At 41.7% G+C, this 22,404-nt stretch overlaps 1 protein-coding gene across 10 annotated transcripts in view; it reads right to left on the reverse strand.

Annotated features, from left to right (window-relative positions):
* adgrb1a (adhesion G protein-coupled receptor B1a) overlaps positions 1 to 22,404 on the reverse strand; it is a 209,780-nt gene that overhangs the window by 105,945 nt on the left and 81,431 nt on the right. For all 10 annotated transcript variants that reach the window (XM_034226522.1, XM_034226523.1, XM_034226516.1 and 7 more), the window contains exon 2: positions 9,018 to 9,952. In XM_034226522.1, the coding sequence (XP_034082413.1) occupies positions 9,018 to 9,753 (736 nt within the window). In that variant the 5' untranslated portion in view covers positions 9,754 to 9,952. The remainder of the gene's footprint in view (positions 1 to 9,017; positions 9,953 to 22,404) is intronic.

A 22,404-nucleotide genomic window follows, 5' to 3' on the forward strand; every position in this document is an offset into this window, starting at 1 on the left:
TCAATCATTATAAAACATATCATATTATTCTGAAATGGACCAATCTGCACAACGACTACTTTTACTGTCGCTACTTATTTTGATGCTCATATTTTTATTTGAGGAACATTTGGAATGCAGGATGCTTACTTGTAACAGAGTATTCCTACACTGTGTTACTTCTACTTTGACTCAAGTACCAGATCTGAGTACTTCTCCCACCTCTGGATATGAAGAGGAGGTAATGCATCCGACCGGCTTTAGGAATCCTCAGTGCTGCTTGTGGAGGCGGGATGGAAATCCCTTAGTTTAGCAGCACTGTGGTCCACAGAGAACTCACATTCATCTTCCAGCTGCCAGCCACTGGAGGAGGAGTGCAGGCCAGGAGGCTTTATGGGTTTCCTCCTTCTTTTTTCCACATGCTGTTACTTTTTTGGACAGAGTCTGGCTTTTTATTATTTCCTTACTGATTAGTCTGTGATCTGACATGTTCTAGCATCTCCTGAACTGACCAGCCTAGTGGAGGCAGTGCAGTTAAAGCTCAAAAGGAAAAACATTGAAGTTTCAAGTCCTACTTCCCTGGCTGTTAGTTTAATACACGTACCCAGCTATTTTTGTCTTACTGCCTTTAGGACTATCAACAAAATGAGTATCCAGTCAGTTCATGGCATGATAAAGAGAACAGGATATAGTGTTGGAGGAGGGACCCCGTTCATTCCTTTGACATTTGCTCAGTGGCGCATGAAGCCAAAACTGCCAGACCTTCAAGAACCAACTTTTGTTCTTCTGCCTCCGCCCGGCCCACATGCCCAGCGGCTAAAGCCCGCCTCCAGCCTCGCCTCGTGGCCAGTTCACTCTGATGAATGGGGGATGAATTACTCTGAACTCAGATATTAGATCAGGGCTATTCAATTGTTCTAATTGGGAAGAGATTCACCTCAGGAAAATGTAATCCCAATGTAAGGTAAAAAGTATTGTTGGGCACTTGGCTCATGGCACTCTCAAGGTCAGCTAAGAGTGCAGTCTTCAGAAAAAGTATGTTTTAGGAATTTAACAATGAGAACTAGACTTGTTTATTCTTTCTGTTGGACAAACTGTTCATTTGTAAACAGAGAGCATTAAGGTAGGTAGCATGGGTCCATCTAGTCCGAGAAGGCAAATGCAAATATGATAAAAAGACATGACACACACACACACACACACACACACACACACACACACACACACACACACACACAGGTGTGTCAAGCTGATACACTTGTGATACTCTTCATGTAGTTCACCACCACTCACTGATCAGCCTCATATGGACACCACCCCCCACGAGACCTTTACAACACACAGCCAATAGTCATAGCCTGTTGACAGCTGTGTCGCTGCTACAATGCAACACTCCAATTACAGGAATCAGGATTTGAGAAAATAAGTACAGAACAAAAATAAAAGAATATTCATTGCTTCATGTAAGGGTAACCCCCCATGTCCCCTAACACCATGAGGGAAAGAGACTATGTTTGCAGTTCTTAACAAGATCATCTGTTGTTCAAGGAAGAGTAGCATTCAAAAAGAACAAAGCAGACAGACAGACAGCAGAGACAGTTTCCTCTATTCTATCCCATGATGCATTAGGCCTGTGTCGGACTATACCCAAAAGTCTATTTTACATCTTAAAGCTGGACTGAAACTGCACCTTCCCAGAGGACACAACAGAAGTGTTTCGGAGCTTCTGAACAAAATGCTATCAGAGTTTAATTTGTGGCACGTTTCGTGGTATGGAGAATTTGAATATAGGCAAAGCACTTAAGTTGCATTAGCTGATTGGCATCAGCTGCTGTAGTCATGCTTTATAATCACTGCATCAGAGTGAAGGTGCTTCAAGCTGAATGGCAACATCCAATCATATCCATACAGACATACAGAGTGGCCTTCATAAGGATATACTACCCAGCTGATGTTTCACCTTGTTGGTGCTGTTGACTCCATTAAATCTCCCTTTTAGAGATGTGTCTTTTTCTATCAAGTCCAACTATACAATTAGTATCTATAAATGGTTGATTTTGTAATGTTAGTATGTCTGATTAAAAGTAAAGTTCAACTTCAGCAGATAATGGAAAACTGGATGAGACTGATGTTAAGTACAAGTAGTTATTCTTGGTATAAAGCTTTTTCATTGGTCTAATTCAAGTCATGGAATTACAAGTCACCCTTTCACAAATGCAGTGCAAATAATATCAAATCACTTGATTTTTCCTGACTACAAATCTTCATGAGAACTGCTCAAAGTTCCATCAGATTAAACCCAAAGCCTTTCATTTAAACAATGAGCATTGCACAGTAGACTATGGGAGAGTGATAGATAATAATAATAATGCATTTTATTTATATAGCGCTTTTCACAACTCAAAGACGCTTTACAGTATGAGGGAGGGTAGACAAACAAGGACAGGCAAACAAGTAAGTATAGTAAAATAAAAAATAAAAAGGCAGTCAAGAGGAAGTTGATTGAGAGGGGGGGGGGCTTATGGGTAGACAGAGTTGAAAAGATGTGTTTTGAGGTGGGACTGAAAGACTGTGAGGGACTCAGAGTCACGGAGATCTTGGGGGAGGGAATTCCAGAGCCTAGGAGCTGCCACTGAGAAGGCTCTGTCCCCAAAGCTGCAGAGTGTGGATGTGGGAATGGATAGGAGTCCGGCTGCGGTGGATCTGAGGGACCGTGGGGGTTGATAAGGAGTGAGAAGGTTTGTGAGATAAGGGGGGGCCAGATGGTGGAGTGCTTTGTAGGTGAGGACCAGAACTTTGTAGTTGATGCGATGGGAGACAGGAAGCCAGTGGAGGTCTTTGAGGACTGGGGTGATGTGATGCCATGATTTGGTATGCGTGAGGAGACGTACAGCTGCATGTAATAGATATAATGGTATACCAGTAAACAATATCAGGCAAGAGAAAGCTGCATTTTTTTAAACCTCATTCGGGCATTTTAGGGTGAGCTGTATATAAATAGAATCACTTTGAAGGATATAGCCTCTCAAATCTGATAAAGAGCTTTACATTAACCTTTTTTGGCCAATTTGGGGGGTTCATTTGTTAAAAATTAACATGTCTGTCCAGCCAGCAAACATTGTCTCAAAATTATGATTTTCTTGTTTTGTTTGCAGTGTGACACCGTTATTATAGGAGCCTTATATCTGTGTCCAGGGCAGACAGTAACATGTCACTCTATGCTTGTAGGCCTATTTTTCAAGCTTTAATCATTACTCTACATATATAAAATGTCTGAAAGTAAATTGTGATAGTGCATTATGTACAACCGAGCACACCCCTAATGCTCCCATTGTATTGCATAAGTCGTTATCAGACCGCCTTTACCTTTAGATAGCTTTGCCGTTCATTTCTGGCTCGTTCTCAAAGCTATTACAAACGTGTCTCTTTTGTTCAGATTGAGTCATGTGCTTTCTCATCTCCTCACATCTCTCTCCTCCATCCTTTAATCACTCACTGCCTCCCCTGCTGTCCGCTGAGGGCTAACAAATAAATCCTTCCTCCTGCTCCGTGCCACACCACGTTTCGTGACACAACTCAAACACATCCACTCATTGGAGGGCTACCAATATCTCTGGACCATCAGCCAATTTTTTGTCCCAAAACCTTTAACTTTGACCATTTGAATGTCAGAACATTCCAAAAATAGCCCTGAAATCACCATTCCTCTTAACTTAAAGGTTGCAGATTTCTCACACTGCCCAGGAGCTGTATTCACACAATTAGCCACGCTCATAAAACATAGACTTCATGTAATCAGGCAGGATTATTTATTTAACTTTTTTAGGCATTTCTGTGAAGCTGCTAATTGTAAATATTTAGAATTTCATTTTATAGGATCTGCTTTAATATCTCCCAAACATTCTGCTATTCAGAGAAACTGTGACTTAATTGAAGCTGGAGTGATATTGATAAAAACTGGAACAAAACACAACCTTTAAATTGGATCAAGAGGTCATTTTAGAATCAGTGTAGGTTAAGCACATCTTACTGATCATCTTATTGACACAGTGAGACAGATAATCAAGCTGTTCTATATCGGTCATACTAGAGGTTGACCTCATCTGATTTTATACTGGAAGGAACATTGACCGCATCAAACTAAGGTCAACATCTATTAATCAAAATTGTCATTGCTTATTGTCAGCTAATATTTTCAACAATGATGTTTTTGACAGTGATACTGGAATGTATTGATGAAAGAGTCCTCTCCTGCTGATGTTCAGGTGTATATCAGTATGTAGTGTCTCTACTTTAAAGAGTCCTCTCCTGCTGATGTTCAGGTGTATATCAGTATGTAGTGTCTCTACTTTAAAGAGTCCTCTCCTGCTGATGTTCAGGTGTATATCAGTATGTAGTGTATCTACTTTAAAGAGTCCTCTCCTGCTGATGTTCAGGTGTATATCAGCATGTAGTGTCTCTACTTTAAAGAGTCCTCTCCTGCTGATGTTCAGGTGTATATCAGTATGTAGTGTCTCTACTTTAAAGAGTCCTCTCCTGCTGATGTTCAGGTGTATATCAGTATGTAGTGTCTCTACTTTAAAGAGTCCTCTCCTGCTGATGTTCAGGTGTTTATCAGTATGTAGTGTCTCTACTTTAAAGAGTCCTCTCCTGCTGATGTTCAGGTGTATATCAGTATGTAGTGTCTCTACTTTAAAGAGTCCTCTCCTGCTGATGTTCAGGTGTATATCAGTATGTAGTGTATCTACTTTAAAGAGTCCTCTCCTGCTGATGTTCAGGTGTATATCAGTATGTAGTGTCTCTACTTTAAAGAGTTTCTCTCCTGCTGATGTTCAGGTGTATATCAGTATGTAGTGTCTCTACTTTAAAGAGTCCTCTCCTGCTGATGTTCAGGTGTATATCAGTATGTAGTGTCTCTACTTTAAAGAGTCCTCTCCTGCTGATGTTCAGGTGTATATCAGTATGTAGTGTCTCTACTTTAAAGAGTCCTCTCCTGCTGATGTTCAGGTGTATATCAGTATGTAGTGTCTCTACTTTAAAGAGTCCTCTCCTGCTGATGTTCAGGTGTATATCAGTATGTAGTGTCTCTACTTTAAAGAGTCCTCTCCTGCTGATGTTCAGGTGTATATCAGTATGTAGTGTCTCTACTTTAAAGAGTCCTCTCCTGCTGATGTATATCAGTGTGTAGTGTCTCTACTTTAAAGAGTCCTCTCCTGCTGATGTTCAGGTGTATATCAGTATGTACTGTCTCTACTTTAAAGAGTCCTCTCCTGCTGATGTTCAGGTGTATATCAGTATGTAGTGTCTCTACTTTAAAGAGTCCTCTCCTGCTGATGTTCAGGTGTATATCAGTATGTAGTGTCTCTACTTTAAAGAGTCCTCTCCTGCTGATGTTCAGGTGTATATCAGTATGTAGTGTCTCTACTTTAAAGAGTCCTCTCCTGCTGATGTTCAGGTGTATATCAGTATCTAGTGTCTCTACTTTAAAGAGTCCTCTCCTGCTGATGTTCAGATGTATATCAGTATGTAGTGTCTCTACTTTAAAGAGTCCTCTCCTGCTGATGTTCAGGTGTATATCAGTATGTAGTGTCTCTACTTTAAAGAGTCCTCTCCTGCTGATGTTCAGGTGTATATCAGTATGTAGTGTCTCTACTTTAAAGAGTCCTCTCCTGCTGATGTTCAGGTGTATATCAGCATGTAGTGTCTCTACTTTAAAGAGTCCTCTCCTGCTGATGTTCAGGTGTATATCAGCATGTAGTGTCTCTACTTTAAAGAGTCCTCTCCTGCTGATGTTCAGGTGTATATCAGTATGTAGTGTCTCTACTTTAAAGAGTCCTCTCCTGCTGATGTTCAGGTGTATATCAGTATGTAGTGTCTCTACTTTAAAGAGTCCTCTCCTGCTGATGTTCAGGTGTATATCAGTATGTAGTGTCTCTACTTTAAAGAGTCCTCTCCTGCTGATGTTCAGGTGTATATCAGTATGTAGTGTCTCTACTTTAAAGAGTCCTCTCCTGCTGATGTTCAGGTGTATATCAGTATGTAGTGTCTCTACTTTAAAGAGTCCTCTCCTGCTGATGTTCAGGTGTATATCAGTATGTAGTGTCTCTACTTTAAAGAGTCCTCTCCTGCTGATGTTCAGGTGTATATCAGTATGTAGTGTCTCTACTTTAAAGAGTCCTCTCCTGCTGATGTTCAGGTGTATATCAGTATGTAGTGTCTCTACTTTAAAGAGTCCTCTCCTGCTGATGTTCAGGTGTATATCAGTATGTAGTGTCTCTACATGTCTCCATGCTTTAATGTTCAAAAAGCTCTTTATTGTTCTCATACTGCCTGTGCTGCAGCACCTCTTTTCACCCTCTGTCTGAAACCAGAGCCCAGTCTGCTCTGATTGGTTAGCTGGCCGGCTCTGTTGTGATTGGTCAAACGCTTACTGATGTCCCGCCCCTTAGACTTTCACGTACAATGCTTTGGGGCACTAGCCAATAGAAGCGCAATTGTTACATTGTGATATCACTATGTTACGGAAGTAAACAAAGTAGTAACAAACCGCTTACTAAACAGAAGACTCAATTGTTTGATAAAAACGTTGGCAAACCCTGGATTGTGTGTAACACGGTTCTTCAGTCAGACCAATTCTTCCTTTTCTGCAATATATGTGCCGACAAGTATGCTTTGGTAAGTAAGCTCATTAAAGCCAAGTTAGGGAATAATTGAATGGCGAGGTTAACGTTACACAACAACAACTGTTTTAAGGGTAAGAGAAAGATTTATGTTCTGGTTGAAATGTGAAAGGCAGGTCAGTGGTGGGACACAAACTTTGTGAGAAGAATCTGCTGGACTGAGTCCATCTGCCACGCCCACTTCATCTCTTCACCATCCACCTGCCTAAAGAGTCAAAGTTCCTGAGGATGCTCTAAACATTTGAGTTACATTTTGATGTGCAGATTGTTATGGACGCATCTACAGCTATTGGAATTTGACAGTGGCGGCACCATTGAGTGACTGCTGATAACAGCGGTGGGGGTTTTGAGTTATATTTGAGATATTGGGCCCGCAGAGGAAATGATTACAATTCTGCACATGTGAAGTTTCCATTTACTATAATCTGAATTGTCTCAGCCCTCACAGTGTTAAGCTGCTTGGACAAGGGAAATTGCTCTCTGTTTTAAGTTGCATTTTCATTATTTTTTAAGCTTTAGATACACAAGGCGATATGAGGAGAGGTTCAGCACAAGGTAAAGCAACACAATACGACGCCAAACTTCCTGTCCAACCCCGAAAAGCTGGACTTGAGCAGAGCTGACAGAAGGTCTCGCCCCTCTCTCTGCTTTTGGGCGGAACCTCAGTCCTTCTGCAGAGAGGGAGTGAAGGATGCTGGGAGGCAGCTGTAATCTCTGAACTCCTCAGTTACTGAGGATTCTGGGACCAAACCGGGCCAGCTGTGTTCTGCCTGACCCAAGCAACAACCATCCATCCTCATCAGGCCCCCTCACCTGAGACAACTCTCCTCTCAGCCTGTCAGCCTCTTCACTCCCCTTTATTCTCCCCTACTGTGTCTATTGTCTTTCATCCATTCATCACTCACAACCCATCTATTCCTCTCATCCTCTGCACAGCGGGCCATAACTGCCTGGCTCTCCGACCTATTTCCACACAGAATCCATTACCCCACCCCTTTTTTTATCTTCATCCCCCAATTCAATCCATCCAGTGAGCCATCCAGCCAAATATTCAGCGCCTGCTTGCCTTTTTCTATTTCAGCTCATCACAGGGTTCCATCGCCACTCTGAAGCAGGATTATCGTCAGAAAGACGTTTCGCCCGTGTGGGTTGAAGCACACAGAGCTATAAAGCGTTTCCATCTCTACAAAAGCCAACAGTGGATGGTTCATTATTTTTTTTCACACCTGAAGGCACAAACAGCCCACGCCCCGCTGTTGAACACCATAAGCGGGATTACATAAGGACCATAACTAGCAGAGAGGAGGCTGGGGGATATTTGCCGCTCTGGAGAATGGAGGAGGATAAGGCAGGAGATACCCACCCCAACATCTTCTCTGCTTCATTGGCTTCCCACGACTGGCTCAGTATCAGCCCACTATCAGCCTGGAGAGGGAAAGATTGGTGGTGGCTCAGAGGAGGAGGAGGACTGAGAGAAAGACCCCTGGCTGATTAGGGGAAGCGACTGAGAGAGTGAGATGGTGGAAAGGTTAGGGGGAGAGAGGGAGCAGAGAAATGTTCCTTCCCTCTGGCCATAGTCCTGATGAAGCCAGGATAGAGATGTCAGGCCACATCCTCTCTGCCGGGGAAAGGGGGGGGGGGGGGGGGGGGAAATCAAGCAGCAGACAATTAGACCTCAAGCCACAGGCCAGTATTCCATCGCAGCACTTCTCCTTCTATCTTCCTCTTTTGTCTCACTTTACATCACCCCCCCCCCCCCCTTCTGAGAAGCCCCAGAGCTATTAGATATCAGCACTTCATTCTCCTCTGGTTCCACAGGTTTCCCGAGGGCCGATTGAGTGTCTCTCCCTGGATCGGAGGGATGGAATACGGTTTCGACCTCGCAAGGTCACCGAGCTGGCTTCCATCAGATGAAACCCTAAACCTTCCATTTGCCTCCTTCTGTCCCTCTTTATCTCCTCTACTTTAGCCAAAGCACTTTACTTGCTTTCGGCCCAATGGCACGCAATTATCCTCACTTTCCACAAATCATACACATTTCCACCGGCTTGATCGCTACTGCATATGCCATTTTCTGTCATTTCGCTGAGAGCCTGCTATACTCCAAGGGTGACCTTGTGAGGTCAGATAAAACAAATACACTTATCTCTGTTGAAGGCAAAAGCTTTTTTTTCCGTGATTGTTTGACAGAGAAGCCCAGATAATTGTTCATCTCAGCACTTAGATGCTTTTTAAGTTGATTTGTGAACCATGATGTAATCCGCTTAGAAAATAGGCGTAATTTATTTTGTTAAATAGCCGTAAATATGAGTAATATATATGTTTTTGCTTAATAACCATTAAAGCTTTCCTACTCACCATTTATCTCAGCATTTTTTCCACTCTCTTTCATGCTGGGTAAACAGTTTTCCAGGTAAACTCCATTGTGATAGCAGCTATCCCCCTTACTGAGCAGCGGTGGGGGCTCCCAGCAGGTACAGGGGGTCTGCATGATGCCACAGGGCCTGCTGGAGGTGCTGGAGGCCAGGCAGTCCTCCAGCCACTGGCACAGCATCTGACAGGCTGCCATGCTGGGGTTTCGCTTCCCGACCACCAGGTACTCAGTTTTGAAATCCCCATCACCATCCTTCATGGTCTTTCCCGCCCGAGGAAGACCCTTCCTCATCTGGAGGAACTGCTTTCCCGCCTCCAGGAAGGCCACGGAGGCCGAGGCGTCGCACAGCTTCACCACCTCGTCAAAGCTCTCCATGCCCAGGTAGGTGCGCGTTGTTTCCAGGAAGGACTCGTACTGGAATGTGCGTAGCTGTGACGGCACACAGTGCTCCGTAGGTTTGGTGACCTTGAGGAAGATGGTGTAGCGCCGCGGGTCGGGGTTCTGCAGAGTCCAGGAGCAGGGCATGCTGGGAAACGCTGACGATGACAGGAAGAAGCCGAAAAAGCGGCTCTGGACTAGGGTGGAGCAAGAGTCAGACTCCGGGCCTGAGGGGGCCGCGTAGCAGCAACCCTCCATCAGCAGCAGAGGGGCCAGATACAGGAGCAGGGCCAGGAGGGGCCGTCTGGAGGGGCCGCTAATCTGAGAAACAACACTTCTCATGGTGCACAGATGAAGGAGGGGAGAAGGTATCACAGGCTGGTGGCTGGTTTCTGACTCTGGAGGACTCTATTGCCAGCTCTGCAGGGCAGAGGAAGAATAGAGGGTGGAGAGGGACAGAGTGAGGGGGGGGGGGTAGGTGCTCTCAGAGGTCCAGTGATCGGCCCATGGCTGCATCAGTCAACCCGAGATTTACAAGAACCTGCGAAATGAAAGAGACAGACATTGCATTAGAGTTTGTATCTCATCAGACGACAGAACGGTATTACACTGATTCTCTTAATCTCTGCAAATCAGCTGGTATTATTTGCTCTGTAAACCCACGGCAGCCACTGGAGAACAACAGGAAGATGAAGCAGATGGAGGCAGACAGACAGCAGATGAGTTCAGTTGTTCTTCTCTGTGCGAGTTCAGATTGGTCTTCTCCTGAGAGAATGTCTGCTCACAGATTGCATCTGCTAGCTCATTAACTGGTCCAATTACAAGACTATTAATTACCAAAGCACAACACCTGCAGCCATTCATTACTCATAGTCCTTTCTGTTTTTTCTTATTAAAGCCAAAATAATTAGAAGATGTGTTGCTTTAAATACAGATTCATAACTTAGATGTTTATTTAGTGATTTAGCTGCTTTCCTGTATTACACTTGGACATGATATGAAGGGCTGCTTCCCGTAGAGCACTTTTGCTGATTGAAGCTATAATTCATGTTTTTTTATTTAAAACGCTATGACGCACAACATAGTTTTAGGATAAACAGTATAATTAAAATACACACTTTCTGTTTGCTCTTGTAGTGAGCGAAAGGTATTGTATACAAAATGATGTATACTAAAAATAAAGCAGAATGAAGTTTGGGGAAATGAGAAGAAAAGCTCATTTGACTTGAACATAGGTGTATATGAAAGGAAATGAAAGAGCTCACTCACATTGTTCTGTCTACAGCGCTTTGTGGCCATTAGCTGTGTGGAGAACTAGAACCCCTGTATCCTGTTCTGAACTTGCAATAGAGTACACATAAACAAATGTAGATCTGTGCAGTGGGTATACATATTTGACATTTGGGAAAAGAGACCTCTTGTACTGATAACACTGAGTAAAGATGTTGAAATCAAAAGAGAAAGTCATATCAGTGGAGAGGAAAGCAAAGCGCCGAATAAAAGGGAACCAACAACATGATACAGCGTGGAAAGTGATGTTGCTCTGTATCGGCTGCATGTGGAACTGTTTGCCGTCTGTAAACTATAGAAACATAATATGTCAGTGTTTAGAATGCAGCTTGATGTTCTACACGGGTTTAACAATAGTATAGTTCAATGAAATGATGTTTTAGGCATTTCTCTTCAGAATGATCTTTATTTCATTTAAGGTTTCTGATATCAATGATCAAAGGAAAATACATATACTATGCATTTTAATGAATTCTACTTCTTAAAAATATGTTTAAAAGCCAACCAATCATGCTATTAATCATCATTTCCTGTGTTCAGTCGTGGAAGCCATCTTGTTATAAGAAATTAGATCTTTTACGAGTAAAAGTAGAAATACTTAATTACAAGTGAAAGTCCTGATTTCAAAAGTGACTTAAGTAGAGAAGTATTGCCAGCTAAATGTACTTAAATTATAAAAAGAAAAAGCACCCATTATGCACCATGGCTGTTTTGAAAGTAATTTATTAGTATTATTAATATTCTAATTGCTTACAAATACAAAGGGCATTTAAATGTTATAATTTGTAATATATATATATAGCATACTGCATTATATCATATATGTAAAAAGTAGTTATTATTAAAAAGTACAATACGTGTTCCAAAATGTAGAGCAGAAGAAGTATAAAGTAGCATTACATGGAAATATAAGTAAAGCACAAGTATGAGAAAATAGGACTTAAAGAGCCTGTGACAGCATCCCAACAACTGTTGTGCAATGAAATATTGGGCTACTAGTCATCTTGAACCATCAGCTTAAAAAAGAAGGTGCGATACCGTACCGATAAATATCAATAATTTCGAACATCGCGGGGAAATTCCTTCGACTCATTTTGAAGTTTTGGGGGAAGCCGGAAGTGACGTCAATGCGGGAACGCTTCACTGTGCAGCGAGAGAGCCAAACACGGACAAAGTGTGTTGTCATGCGTAGAAATTGTGAATTACTGAGTTTAGGCACGTTAATAACGTTGTAATGAAGTTGACTACAGTATATTCATATTTGTCAGTGCTTTCATGTCAATTCGGTGAACATAAACATAAATGATCGTGGTGAAGATGATGAATAAATTAGGATTAAAAATCGGTAGTGAGAGCTGCTGAATTTCCTCCCGTAGGATGTGATATAAAAACAAATCGATTATTTTTGTTGTTGTAAACTCAAGTGGATGAAACTACATTTATTAGTGCTTTCATGTCAATTCGGCGAACATATGATAGATTAAATGATCGTGAGGATGATGATTTAAAAATCGTTTGTTTGAGCCGGTCTGCATTTCTTGATGAGAAAACAAACCGATGCTTTTTGTAGTTGTTGTACACCAACATGGATTAAACGTGTGGTTTTTTCACCACAATGTTGGGAAAATTAATGGATAAAATGCACGGATTATTATTATTATTATTATTCCCACTCCGATCGGGACACTAGGTCCACCGTTTCCCCGCAGCGAGGCTCCCCCCGTTGACAGTTTACGTGGGCTGGGCTGGGTGCAGTGGCGGACTGGCCATCGGGACGAATCCCGATGGGCCGGTACCGAAGTGGGCCGGTCGAATAAGTCACTAGCACATCCCCCACTCCCCCCCCGTTGACAACTTACTAGCGGTACCGAAGTGGGCCGGTCGAGAGTCCCGGGATGATTTTTAGTCCCATTCCACCACTGGCTACATGACCGTATGATCGCCCATATTGACGCACCTAATTCCTAAACTTCTAAATACAACATAAACCGATCCTTCAGCCTCATATGAGCTCTCAGACACGTTCACAATTAAACTGTCATCGCTGTCTGAGCTTGCTGCTGTGTGCGCCATCGTGCGTTTACATGCAGATGCTGGGATCCTGAACGGTGCAGCTGGAGTGCTGTGCCCGCAATGACGTCACACATCATTTGGCGGGACTTGAAGAATCCCCGAGAAGATCCAGAAAATGGTCAACATTGAAGGGCAGATTAATGGTTATCAAAGTACAAATATCCAAAATCAGTTCAGTAACGGTTTTCAAGGGGACAATATTCACTCAAATTGATGGGTTTGGATGATGGGGGAAACTCGCGTCACAGGCTCTTTAAGTACAGTACTTGAGTAAATATACTTAGTAACTTCTCCCCACTGCTGGTCATACATTATAAAGACGTCTGAAAACAGACTCTGAAGCCCTGCTCTTGATATAGATTTGTGACAGGACACCAGTGAAGCTCCACAGACCAATCAGAGGTCTGCAGCCCGACAAAAGGGGTGTTTCTCAATCTCGAGTACGCTTGCTTGGTAGCACATGTCTTCCGAGTCACTTGCTTCAGAAGCGAAGCAAGAATACTTCCTGGCATTCGGAAAAAGAAGAGTGGAACAGGTGAGCAAGTGTGCAGGTGTGCGTCATATGAGAGGCCCCGCCTTAAATTTCCCGCCACAGATTTGGGGAAATTGGTCCGTGCGCAAAGCATTGTGGGGATTTTAAGACCGGAGTCTACACATGTGCAGCCTCGAAATGTCTCCAAACGAAGTAAGCCGGGCTCGGTAGAATTCCAAGAATGCTGGACATTGGAACAGTCCTTCGGCGGCACTCGATGACGTGGTATGCTTGAAATAGTGGCTCTGGAGCAGCTTTACTCGAGATGGAGAAACACCCCCAGTCAGAAATCATTGCAGTGTGTGTTGTTGGGATAGGATGTAGTTCAAGATAAGTCATCACAACCAATGAAACACCATAAACACAGAATCCTTCTTAAGCATGCCTTCAGGGGAAGTGCAATGCTTCGTCTCTGCAGCATGTTCCTTTCCAATCAAACTTCATTAAGCAAACTTTAATCAAAATGTGCATCTAGCTCTGTCAACAAGAGCTTTCTCTTTATTTGCTGTAAACAAATTCATTATCTATACCGCCTCAACCTTCAACAACATCAAATATCTGAAATCAAAATGAAAAGTAGATGCAATGTTTGATGTAGTGTTTTTTAGAAATATACTTCATCAATATTGTGCTAGTTTGATTTGTATTGTAGGTCGCAAATATTCAACATCTCTTTGCAAAACATATGTTGATTAATGCTGTTTGCTCAAATGTTATGTCCTTATTTTAAAGCTGAAAAAAAGATTTGAAAAACACACAAATACAAAAAACTACATATATTTCCAAGCATATGGGAAAGTAACATTTGGCCTCAGTAAAAAACAGCAGTACCCACAGTCTGCATATGTCTACATAATACAGAGAGTATACCATTTTGTAGAAACAATGAAGAGAATGGTTAACAAAGTCACTTACAATCAAAGTCCCAAACCTCTAAGCAAAATGGAAATACATGAATTAAGGCGGACTGTGACCTTTTGTCTGTTATTGATTCAATACGTGGGGCTGAAAGTGTCTGATAGTCAGGCAGCACTGAAGTGTTTCTGAGAGGAGTGCAGGGAAACGCTGCCCAACCACAGACACTCCTGGGTGGTTTTTAGCTTAGATGCCATGAGAGCTGTTTGAATTCTCTAGATCAGTGGTTCCCAACCTACATATAATTGTAACTCAATACATGATTGTCACTAAAAGCCTTGTCTCTACATTACAATAAAATATAAAAAATAATTGATTAATTAATTTAAATAAAAATTCAAGTTAGTAGCTATTATAGGCATAAAAAGAGAAATGTATAATTCTTTCTTTAATAGAAATGTTTCTTCTGCCCGTAAAGTGTCCAAACCAGGCTTGTCTGGATAAGCACATTTTTAAAACATAGTCATTGTACATGCCGGCTTCAGTTGGATTATTTGTCACAGTTGCTCCGATCAGATCGGTCTCCTCCATTTTGTAGATTATTTACGACTTTTGAATCCACATAAACACATCGGCAAAATCCGGCTTACTTTGAGCACGTGTTTTAAACAGTTTAATCCCTCTGTGAATTGTCTCCACTTGCGCCGTCCTTTAATTTCTTCATACAGCGGGAATCCAAATGAATGAATCCTGAGTCCAATAACCATCAAAGTCACTCCAATAGTGCTCCTTAATTACGCTTTCATCCTCCTTTAACAAAATACTTCACATTCATCAAGTTTGTGACAGTAGTTGTAGCATTTTGAGACTTTTAAACTTTAATTACCACTGTTGCGCCCGACAGCCCAACAAACCAATGAAATCTGACTGGGAACACCACGGTGAGGGAGAGAAACGAATACGACAGGAAGGGTTAAAGTGACGCACCGTTCATGGAAGCAACTGAAAGCGATCATGTAAGTTTCTGTGCTTATTAAGCATTTTCCATCTTATGCCATTATTCCTTATCTGTATTCAACTTTCAAAAATATGTTATACCAAAAGGCAAACTAAACATTTAAAAACAATTCCAAAAAAATGATTAACTCAGTGAAGATGTGGTGGTGATAGTCAATCCATGGAAAATGTTCGTTTTTCAACAGCACACGTACTGTCGCATCGGAACTACGTCGCCCAGTGTTGCCCAATCAGATTCTCTTAGATCTGCAGCTGTCTTTTCCTGATGATTTCTCCTTCACAACTTTCCTAAACCCCATGATGTTTTTCACTTATTTGAAGGGAAAAGAGGCTAGGAACAGATGATAGGACCTGATGGTCTGAATTGGACTGCAGCTAGTTTAAATCAGGGGGTCTATTCTCAAAACCCTAAGCCATAGAAAAGGCCCTGTGTCTAATATCACGTACCACCACAGGCTTTTCTTCAGGTACAGTAATTGATCCTGTCTTATTGTATATCAGCACACCTCACGTCTCCTTCGCCTCGCCCTGCTCTCACACCTCACCTCCCACCCAGACGTGTCCGGGGAGAACTACCTCTTCCCCAGACAGATGTGACAGTAATGAAATGAATAGAGCTTTAACAGAGGATAAAGGGCCGCTCTTTATTGACAGCTTGGCCTTATTTATCTCCAGACATGCCACACCCACCCTCTTCCTTCTCATCCCCCACCTGCTCGGTCCTCCTCCCCCCAACCTGCCGAGAGGGAGTGTGATCTCCCAACATGCAGTGCTCTATTGGAGCTTCCTGTTAATGTCAAGCCTCCCTCCATTATCAACGCCAATAAACTTCCCACACATTCTTACCTACAACCCCGTAAAACACACGCACGCACGCACGCACGCACGCACGCACGCACGCACGCACGCACGCACGCACGCACGCACGCACGCACGCACGCACGCACGCACGCACGCACGCACACACACACACACACACACACACACACACACACACACACACACACACACTTAGATGGCGTTCCAGATCCAAACAGATGCTGGGGCAGCTATTAGCTCACTTTAATGTACTCTGCAGCAGGGGAGAATAGGAGATGGCAGAGCAAGAAGAGATTTGAGCCAGAGCTGACGGTGGCAGTCTGCTGAAAGAAATCTGACCCTGAGATTAAACTTGATGTTTCCTGTCAATTATTCAAAGCAAGTCTTTGGATCTTTGCTGTTTGCTGTATTATGGCTTCAAACTCACTAAAAACACTGGTTTTTCACAATAGAGCACATCATGGAGCAAGGCTGGTATTAAGCATGGCATAAATGAATTATGTTTTTCAGTACAACATATTATTTTATATTTGAACCCTTCATTTTTGTTATAGTCCAAGGTGAATATGCAACCTGAAGGTATCTTTTATAAGATCTTGCCCAAATGATAAATACTGGTGGTGTCAATCGATTTGAAGATTTTATCTCGTTAAACACCGTAGCTTATTTACTTATTCCAGCAGTTAAATTCGAACGGGTTCAGAAGAAGACGCTGGCGGCAGACAGAGTACGAGGAAAAATAACTTCATTTCATCGAAGACAGAAAAACTAAGTCCGAGCAGACCCCGGGATCATACACTGAAACGCTGACTTTAATTAAGTGTATTAGGTCAACAAATGTCATATAACTCTATTAGGTTAGTAGAAAGCTCAAATATTAAATTGAACCTAATATTTTTCATTTAAACTTAATATTATTGCTTTTTGTTATGTGCAAGCTGTTGATATAATACATTTAAGTAAAGTCAACGTTTCAGTTTTTTCGGTGTACTGTTAGAAAACGTTGTATTAGCATTGTTATAGCTAAAGCCTCCCTGTTTCTTATTGGTTGATCTAGGTGAATGACGATTAACCAGTTGTAATATGGCAAGCCATTTGAGTATTTATTCCATATCCTTGATATCAGACGGCTATGGCAAGCCATTTGAGTATTTATTCAATTTCCTTGATATCAGACGGCAGCGGACTACACTAGTTGGCTCTTTGATTTCACTTGTTAGATATATGGTCAAACTAGTTAGGCACTCTGCTTTACTAGTTAAATAAAACATTTCACTAGTCGCTCTTTTTCAGCAACTAGTGGCACTTTTGTCCGACTAGTTACCATGTATGCCTTACTAGTGACGCCAGGAGCAGCACTAGTAGCGCCAAAGTCCCAACGTGTAAGCTTTTTGATGAACTAGTGGCCCTCTGACCGTACTAGTTACCTATGGCAAGCCATTTGAGTATTTATTCAATTTCCTTGATATCAGACGGCAGCGGACTACACTAGTTGGCTCTTTGATTTCACTTGTTAGATATATGGTCAAACTAGTCAGGCACTCTGCTTTACTAGTTGAATAAAACATTTCACTAGTCGCTCTTTTTCAGCCACTAGTGGCACTTTTGTCCGACTAGTTAACACGTATGCCTTACTAGTGACGCCAGGAGCAGCACTAGTAACGCCAAAGTCCCAACGTGTAAGCTTTTTGATGAACTAGTGGCCCTCTGACCGTACTAGTGACCCTAAAAGTCTTACAAGTTAACTAGTGCGCTGCAAAAGCTCTGACATGTTAACTAGTCACACAAAAGAAGCACAACTAGTTAACTAGTGGCAAATATTTGTCTGCACTAGTTAACTAGTAGCACCCAGAATAACTCACTAGTTAACTAGTAAAGGCAAAAGGTTCACTAGTTAACTAGTTGACACCTCTTTTGACCTTACTAGTTAACTAGTGGGGCTCAAAATGTCTACACGTTAACTAGTGAACCTTTTGCCTTTACTAGTTAACTAGTGAGATACATTTAAATTCCACTAGTGAGGCTTAATTAAAATGTTCACTAGTAGTAGGCTAGTGGGCTAGTGGCTAGTGGGTCCCAAATGTGCACTAGTCACACTAGTTGCACAGAATGCTAATGAGGAGGAGGGGAAAGAATGCATCAAGGTCTCCTATTGGCCCTAAGCTATAGAGCGCCACCCAGCCAAATAGTTTATTTAAGAGCTTAATACACAAACATATAAAACCAAAGTATTTTTGTAATTATGATCATATGACTGTATATCAAATTAGGTAAGAACATTGAAGACTTTCTTAAAATTAGAAAGTTGCCTTAGGACTGCAGACACGAATATCGATCCTCTTTAAAACATTTTATTAAGCTGCAATTTGAAAGGTGCTTTAATTAGAATAGCATTGTGATAACAGAGGGACATTATTGATGGATAGAAAGAGGAAGTAACCCTCTTCGGATAACAGCTTTGAGAGATCGCCGTGACTTCCGTAAATATTAGTCTTAGGCAAAATATGGAGAGGTTGTTTATCTTCATACGGATCTATCGTTACCCTGATTTTAAGATCTGTCCAGTGTTTCAGCTTTATTCATTTCATGAGCACCGCTGATAAAATGTCCCACGATCACTTCCTCTACTTTTGTGTCTCGAGTGCCGGTGTTCTCACACACAAGCATACGCACACTCGCACCAACAAAAAAAACACACACACACAAAGCGGAACAAAGCAGAAACAGAAACATGTATATTTCTAGGCAAAACACACACTGACTGACTTCCCACGGACAATATGACAACAGTAGGCACTAAATACCCGACTGATGCACCTCACGTCTTCGAGACGTTGCTAAAAACATTGCAGGAGAACTGCATGCGCGAAGCCCCCACCTTTTTGTTTTACCATGTGTGTGAGTGGGGAGATTCCCCTTTGATTATATTGGCTCTAACGGTCAGAAAGAGATGTCAATCACCAAAATCGACCAATGGGTTCCAGAGAAACGGTAAAAACGGCCATTTCCACCCAAATCACCTCAGATGTGGAGTTTTTTTTGCTAAACCTCTCTAAAAAGGTCAAATGTCACTTGTTTTGCATCAATCTTGATACAGGGTACTTATTATATGTTGTACATTGGATTCCTAAAGCTTTTAGTCTACCTTACCATCATCCAAGGTTAGTTTTCACTATAAGTAAAAAACATTTTTTGGACGGACACTATAATTTACAGTTTTTTACCATGTTCAATCTGAATTTTCTTTAACATAAAAAACATCTATATTGATTCTGACTCTTCTACATCCAACTCACAGGTTTATCATTACTTTGAGAAAAAAGATTATTAATTTAACCCTTTTAGAAGGGAAGATATGGTCATTTGTTCTGGGAATGTCATTTTCGAGCCTGAGACCTGAAAAACAGGCTCAGAGCTAACACAGTTCACTGTGTAACCAGCACAACGTTAGCATGTACTGATGGAGCCAGACAGTTTACCTAGGAGTTGCTGGAGACCAAACTGAGCTTAAAGGACAGTGAACATCAGTAGTCACTTCTTTCAGCAAGAGACGGGAAACACAAGTCCCAAATGAATGAAAGTGTTTGTCAATGTGTGCTCAGGCAACTGTTTGGTTAGGTGTTAATCTTTACAATATTGTAGGTGATTCTGTGCCAGATGTTGTAGTTTCATCTGGTCCCACTGCCCACAAGTTTTGGTTGCCCTCAATTTATTTTTTCATCAACCTATTACTCCCTTCGAATGCAACCTTAAATTGTATTCAGTGTGGTAGCTTCCCTTGGTGATGGTCCCGTTTGCTACCAAATGATTGTGTTAATAATGTATTGATAATTTTTAGCTATATGATATAAAACGTTTTTTTACACTTTCAGGAGAGTATACATGGAGCTGCAGTGCATATAGCCGGCTGTCTGGGCACATTCGTATTCGGAGAGAGGAAGTTCTTCACCGGGTGGACATTTTAGTATTCTGTAGCTGTGTAATTATTAATTCCTTTCAGCCTGTGGCTGGAACAGCAAGCAATTAAAAGAACAAAGGTGTTGCATTAGCCAGCAGCCAGAAGCATGAATCCATGTAAACATGCCCAACAGGCTGAGTCTGCGAGCGAGTCCCAACAATGGGCCAATCACAGAGCAGCAACAGTCCCTCAGACAGAGATGTAAAGAGAGAGACACAGACAAAGGGAGCACTGATGAGAAAATGATAGTCACACAGAGAATCACTTCTCACATCAGCAGCACAGGGATTAGAGGCTGATTAGCAGAGTAACACAGGGACACACTCCTCACTCTGCCATGTTCACGACAAGGCGAGAAGCCACGGGGCGGCCACACGGATTCCCTCTTCTCTGAAGTACAAAGTGTGTCAAATTGCTCCTCTGCGTCATCAAATTCGTTCACAGACAAAATGATTTGGCAGAGACATGAATTACAGCAGTTTGGGGTGGAGGGCATTTATCATGCATGATATTCGCTCTATGCAGAAAGAAGCTGCTTGGGGGAGCCAATAGGAAGAGGGAAGAGAGGGTGAGATGAACTATTCAAAAATCACAAATCCACAATGAACACAAGTCAAACGCCTTTTGGTGATGGTGGTAAGAGATAGAGAACCAAATTAAATGACTGTTAACTTTGTAAATGTATCCCTGTTTGCACAACAGCTTGCAAAATGGTAATGTTATGTATATGATCCAATGCCAATGTGTCGTAGTATATTTCTATATATTATTTTAGCTCTGTGAAACTGTATTGTAGAGTAATCAATTAATTCAATATTTTATTGATATTGTGTATTAATTAAATACTCAAGTGATATATGTCCTTTATATTGTTCATGTGTATACTGGCTGCTAATGTTTATTCTCTATCTATCTATCTATCTTATACAGTAAATGTTAACCAGTTAAAACACTGCAGTGTTACCAGCTAGATCAATAAAAGATCTACCCTTGAGAGAGGGTGATTCCTTTTAATTCTGGTCATATTTAAAGGAAATGTATGGATTCGTTTTTTTCATTTAGCAGATGAAGAGTCCAGAGGCTTTAAAAAATGTAACATTTTGCAGCAAATGGCTCTAATTCCTGGTTAGTGATTTGATTAATGTATGTTTCTCAGATCTTGAAGGGCTTGATTGTTGAAGGGTACAACCTATTTGATCTAAGATAGTGCTTGAGCTCATGGGCATGGACATCAGATTCAGGACAAATTAAACTTAGCGCAAGTTCAACCAGGAAGACCGTCTTTACTCATTCATTCACATATTCCCAGTTTACTACTCTCTCTCCTCTCAATCAGTGATCGGGGGCGTCACTCCCCAGCTAAACCAATCACTTCGCTCTATTCCCACAAGCCTATCATAGTGCCTTGCTAAACCTTTAAATCTGCTCTCTCCCCTTCCTCACAGTTGTCATTTCAGGTGACTCAACCAAGCGGCAAACTCTGGGCAAGAGCCGGGACGCCAATACGGAAGTGCCACACACTGCAGTTCATATATTGGCCGATAGGCGATGGCTGCAGAAAGGAGCAATTTCCATAGACCCCCATGTTAAAATGCCCCACTTTACAGCAGAAAAAAACATGTTTCTACCCCTGGCTGCAATAAATATTATTATGGATATAGTTAGATTCCACCTTCATGATTATGGATCTGTGAGTGAATTGTTTTCTAACACGACCCTTTTATTTATATTAGGTCTTAACGTTTTTGCATAAATTAGGGTGTGGTCACATTAAGTGACGTCACTGTCAAGTGACTGCTGCTGCTAGCTTCTTGTCTCTCTGCTACCTGCTCCGTGAAGCTACAGGGACTCTGCCTGCTCAGCTCATCCAGGAAACACAACTTGAAGCCGGCCGTGGTTGTTTGTTCTTCATGCTTATATATCGGACTATTGTGACTCGCTCTGCGGTTAAAACAGACGGTGCATGAATGCGGTTTTGCGGTAAGTAAAATTTGAGTACTTTATTTATGTGTTAATGATTTTAATCAGCTACGTAATGAATGTTAAGGCTTGGGTTAGCGTGTAAGCGAGTGGTAGCTACATCGGTGCTAACGATGCTAATAGTAGCCTCCAAGTTAAAATCATAGACTATATATATAAAGGTTAAAACAAAATAGACAAGTGTTAAGTGGGATAATACTGTACAACAAACGGCTTCTGTTTGAGGTTGATAAAATAAGGTCATCCTTGTAACTTAGAGAGATATTTTATTATGTAGGAACTGTATGCATCACTAAGGTTAAGGCGAGACACGGCAGGCAAAAACATCGTTTTTCATGCACTGGTCAATTTTGAGATGTTGTGCTATTTTGATTCTATAACATGTTTTCTTTCAGGCTTTTGGAAGGAAAACGTACAAAATACACATTTAAGTGTTTATTTTACTATAGTTTGTTTATTTGTGTCTGTA

Source organism: Gymnodraco acuticeps, unplaced genomic scaffold (assembly GCF_902827175.1).
Source record: "Gymnodraco acuticeps unplaced genomic scaffold, fGymAcu1.1, whole genome shotgun sequence".
Classification (NCBI taxonomy): domain Eukaryota; kingdom Metazoa; phylum Chordata; class Actinopteri; order Perciformes; family Bathydraconidae; genus Gymnodraco; species Gymnodraco acuticeps.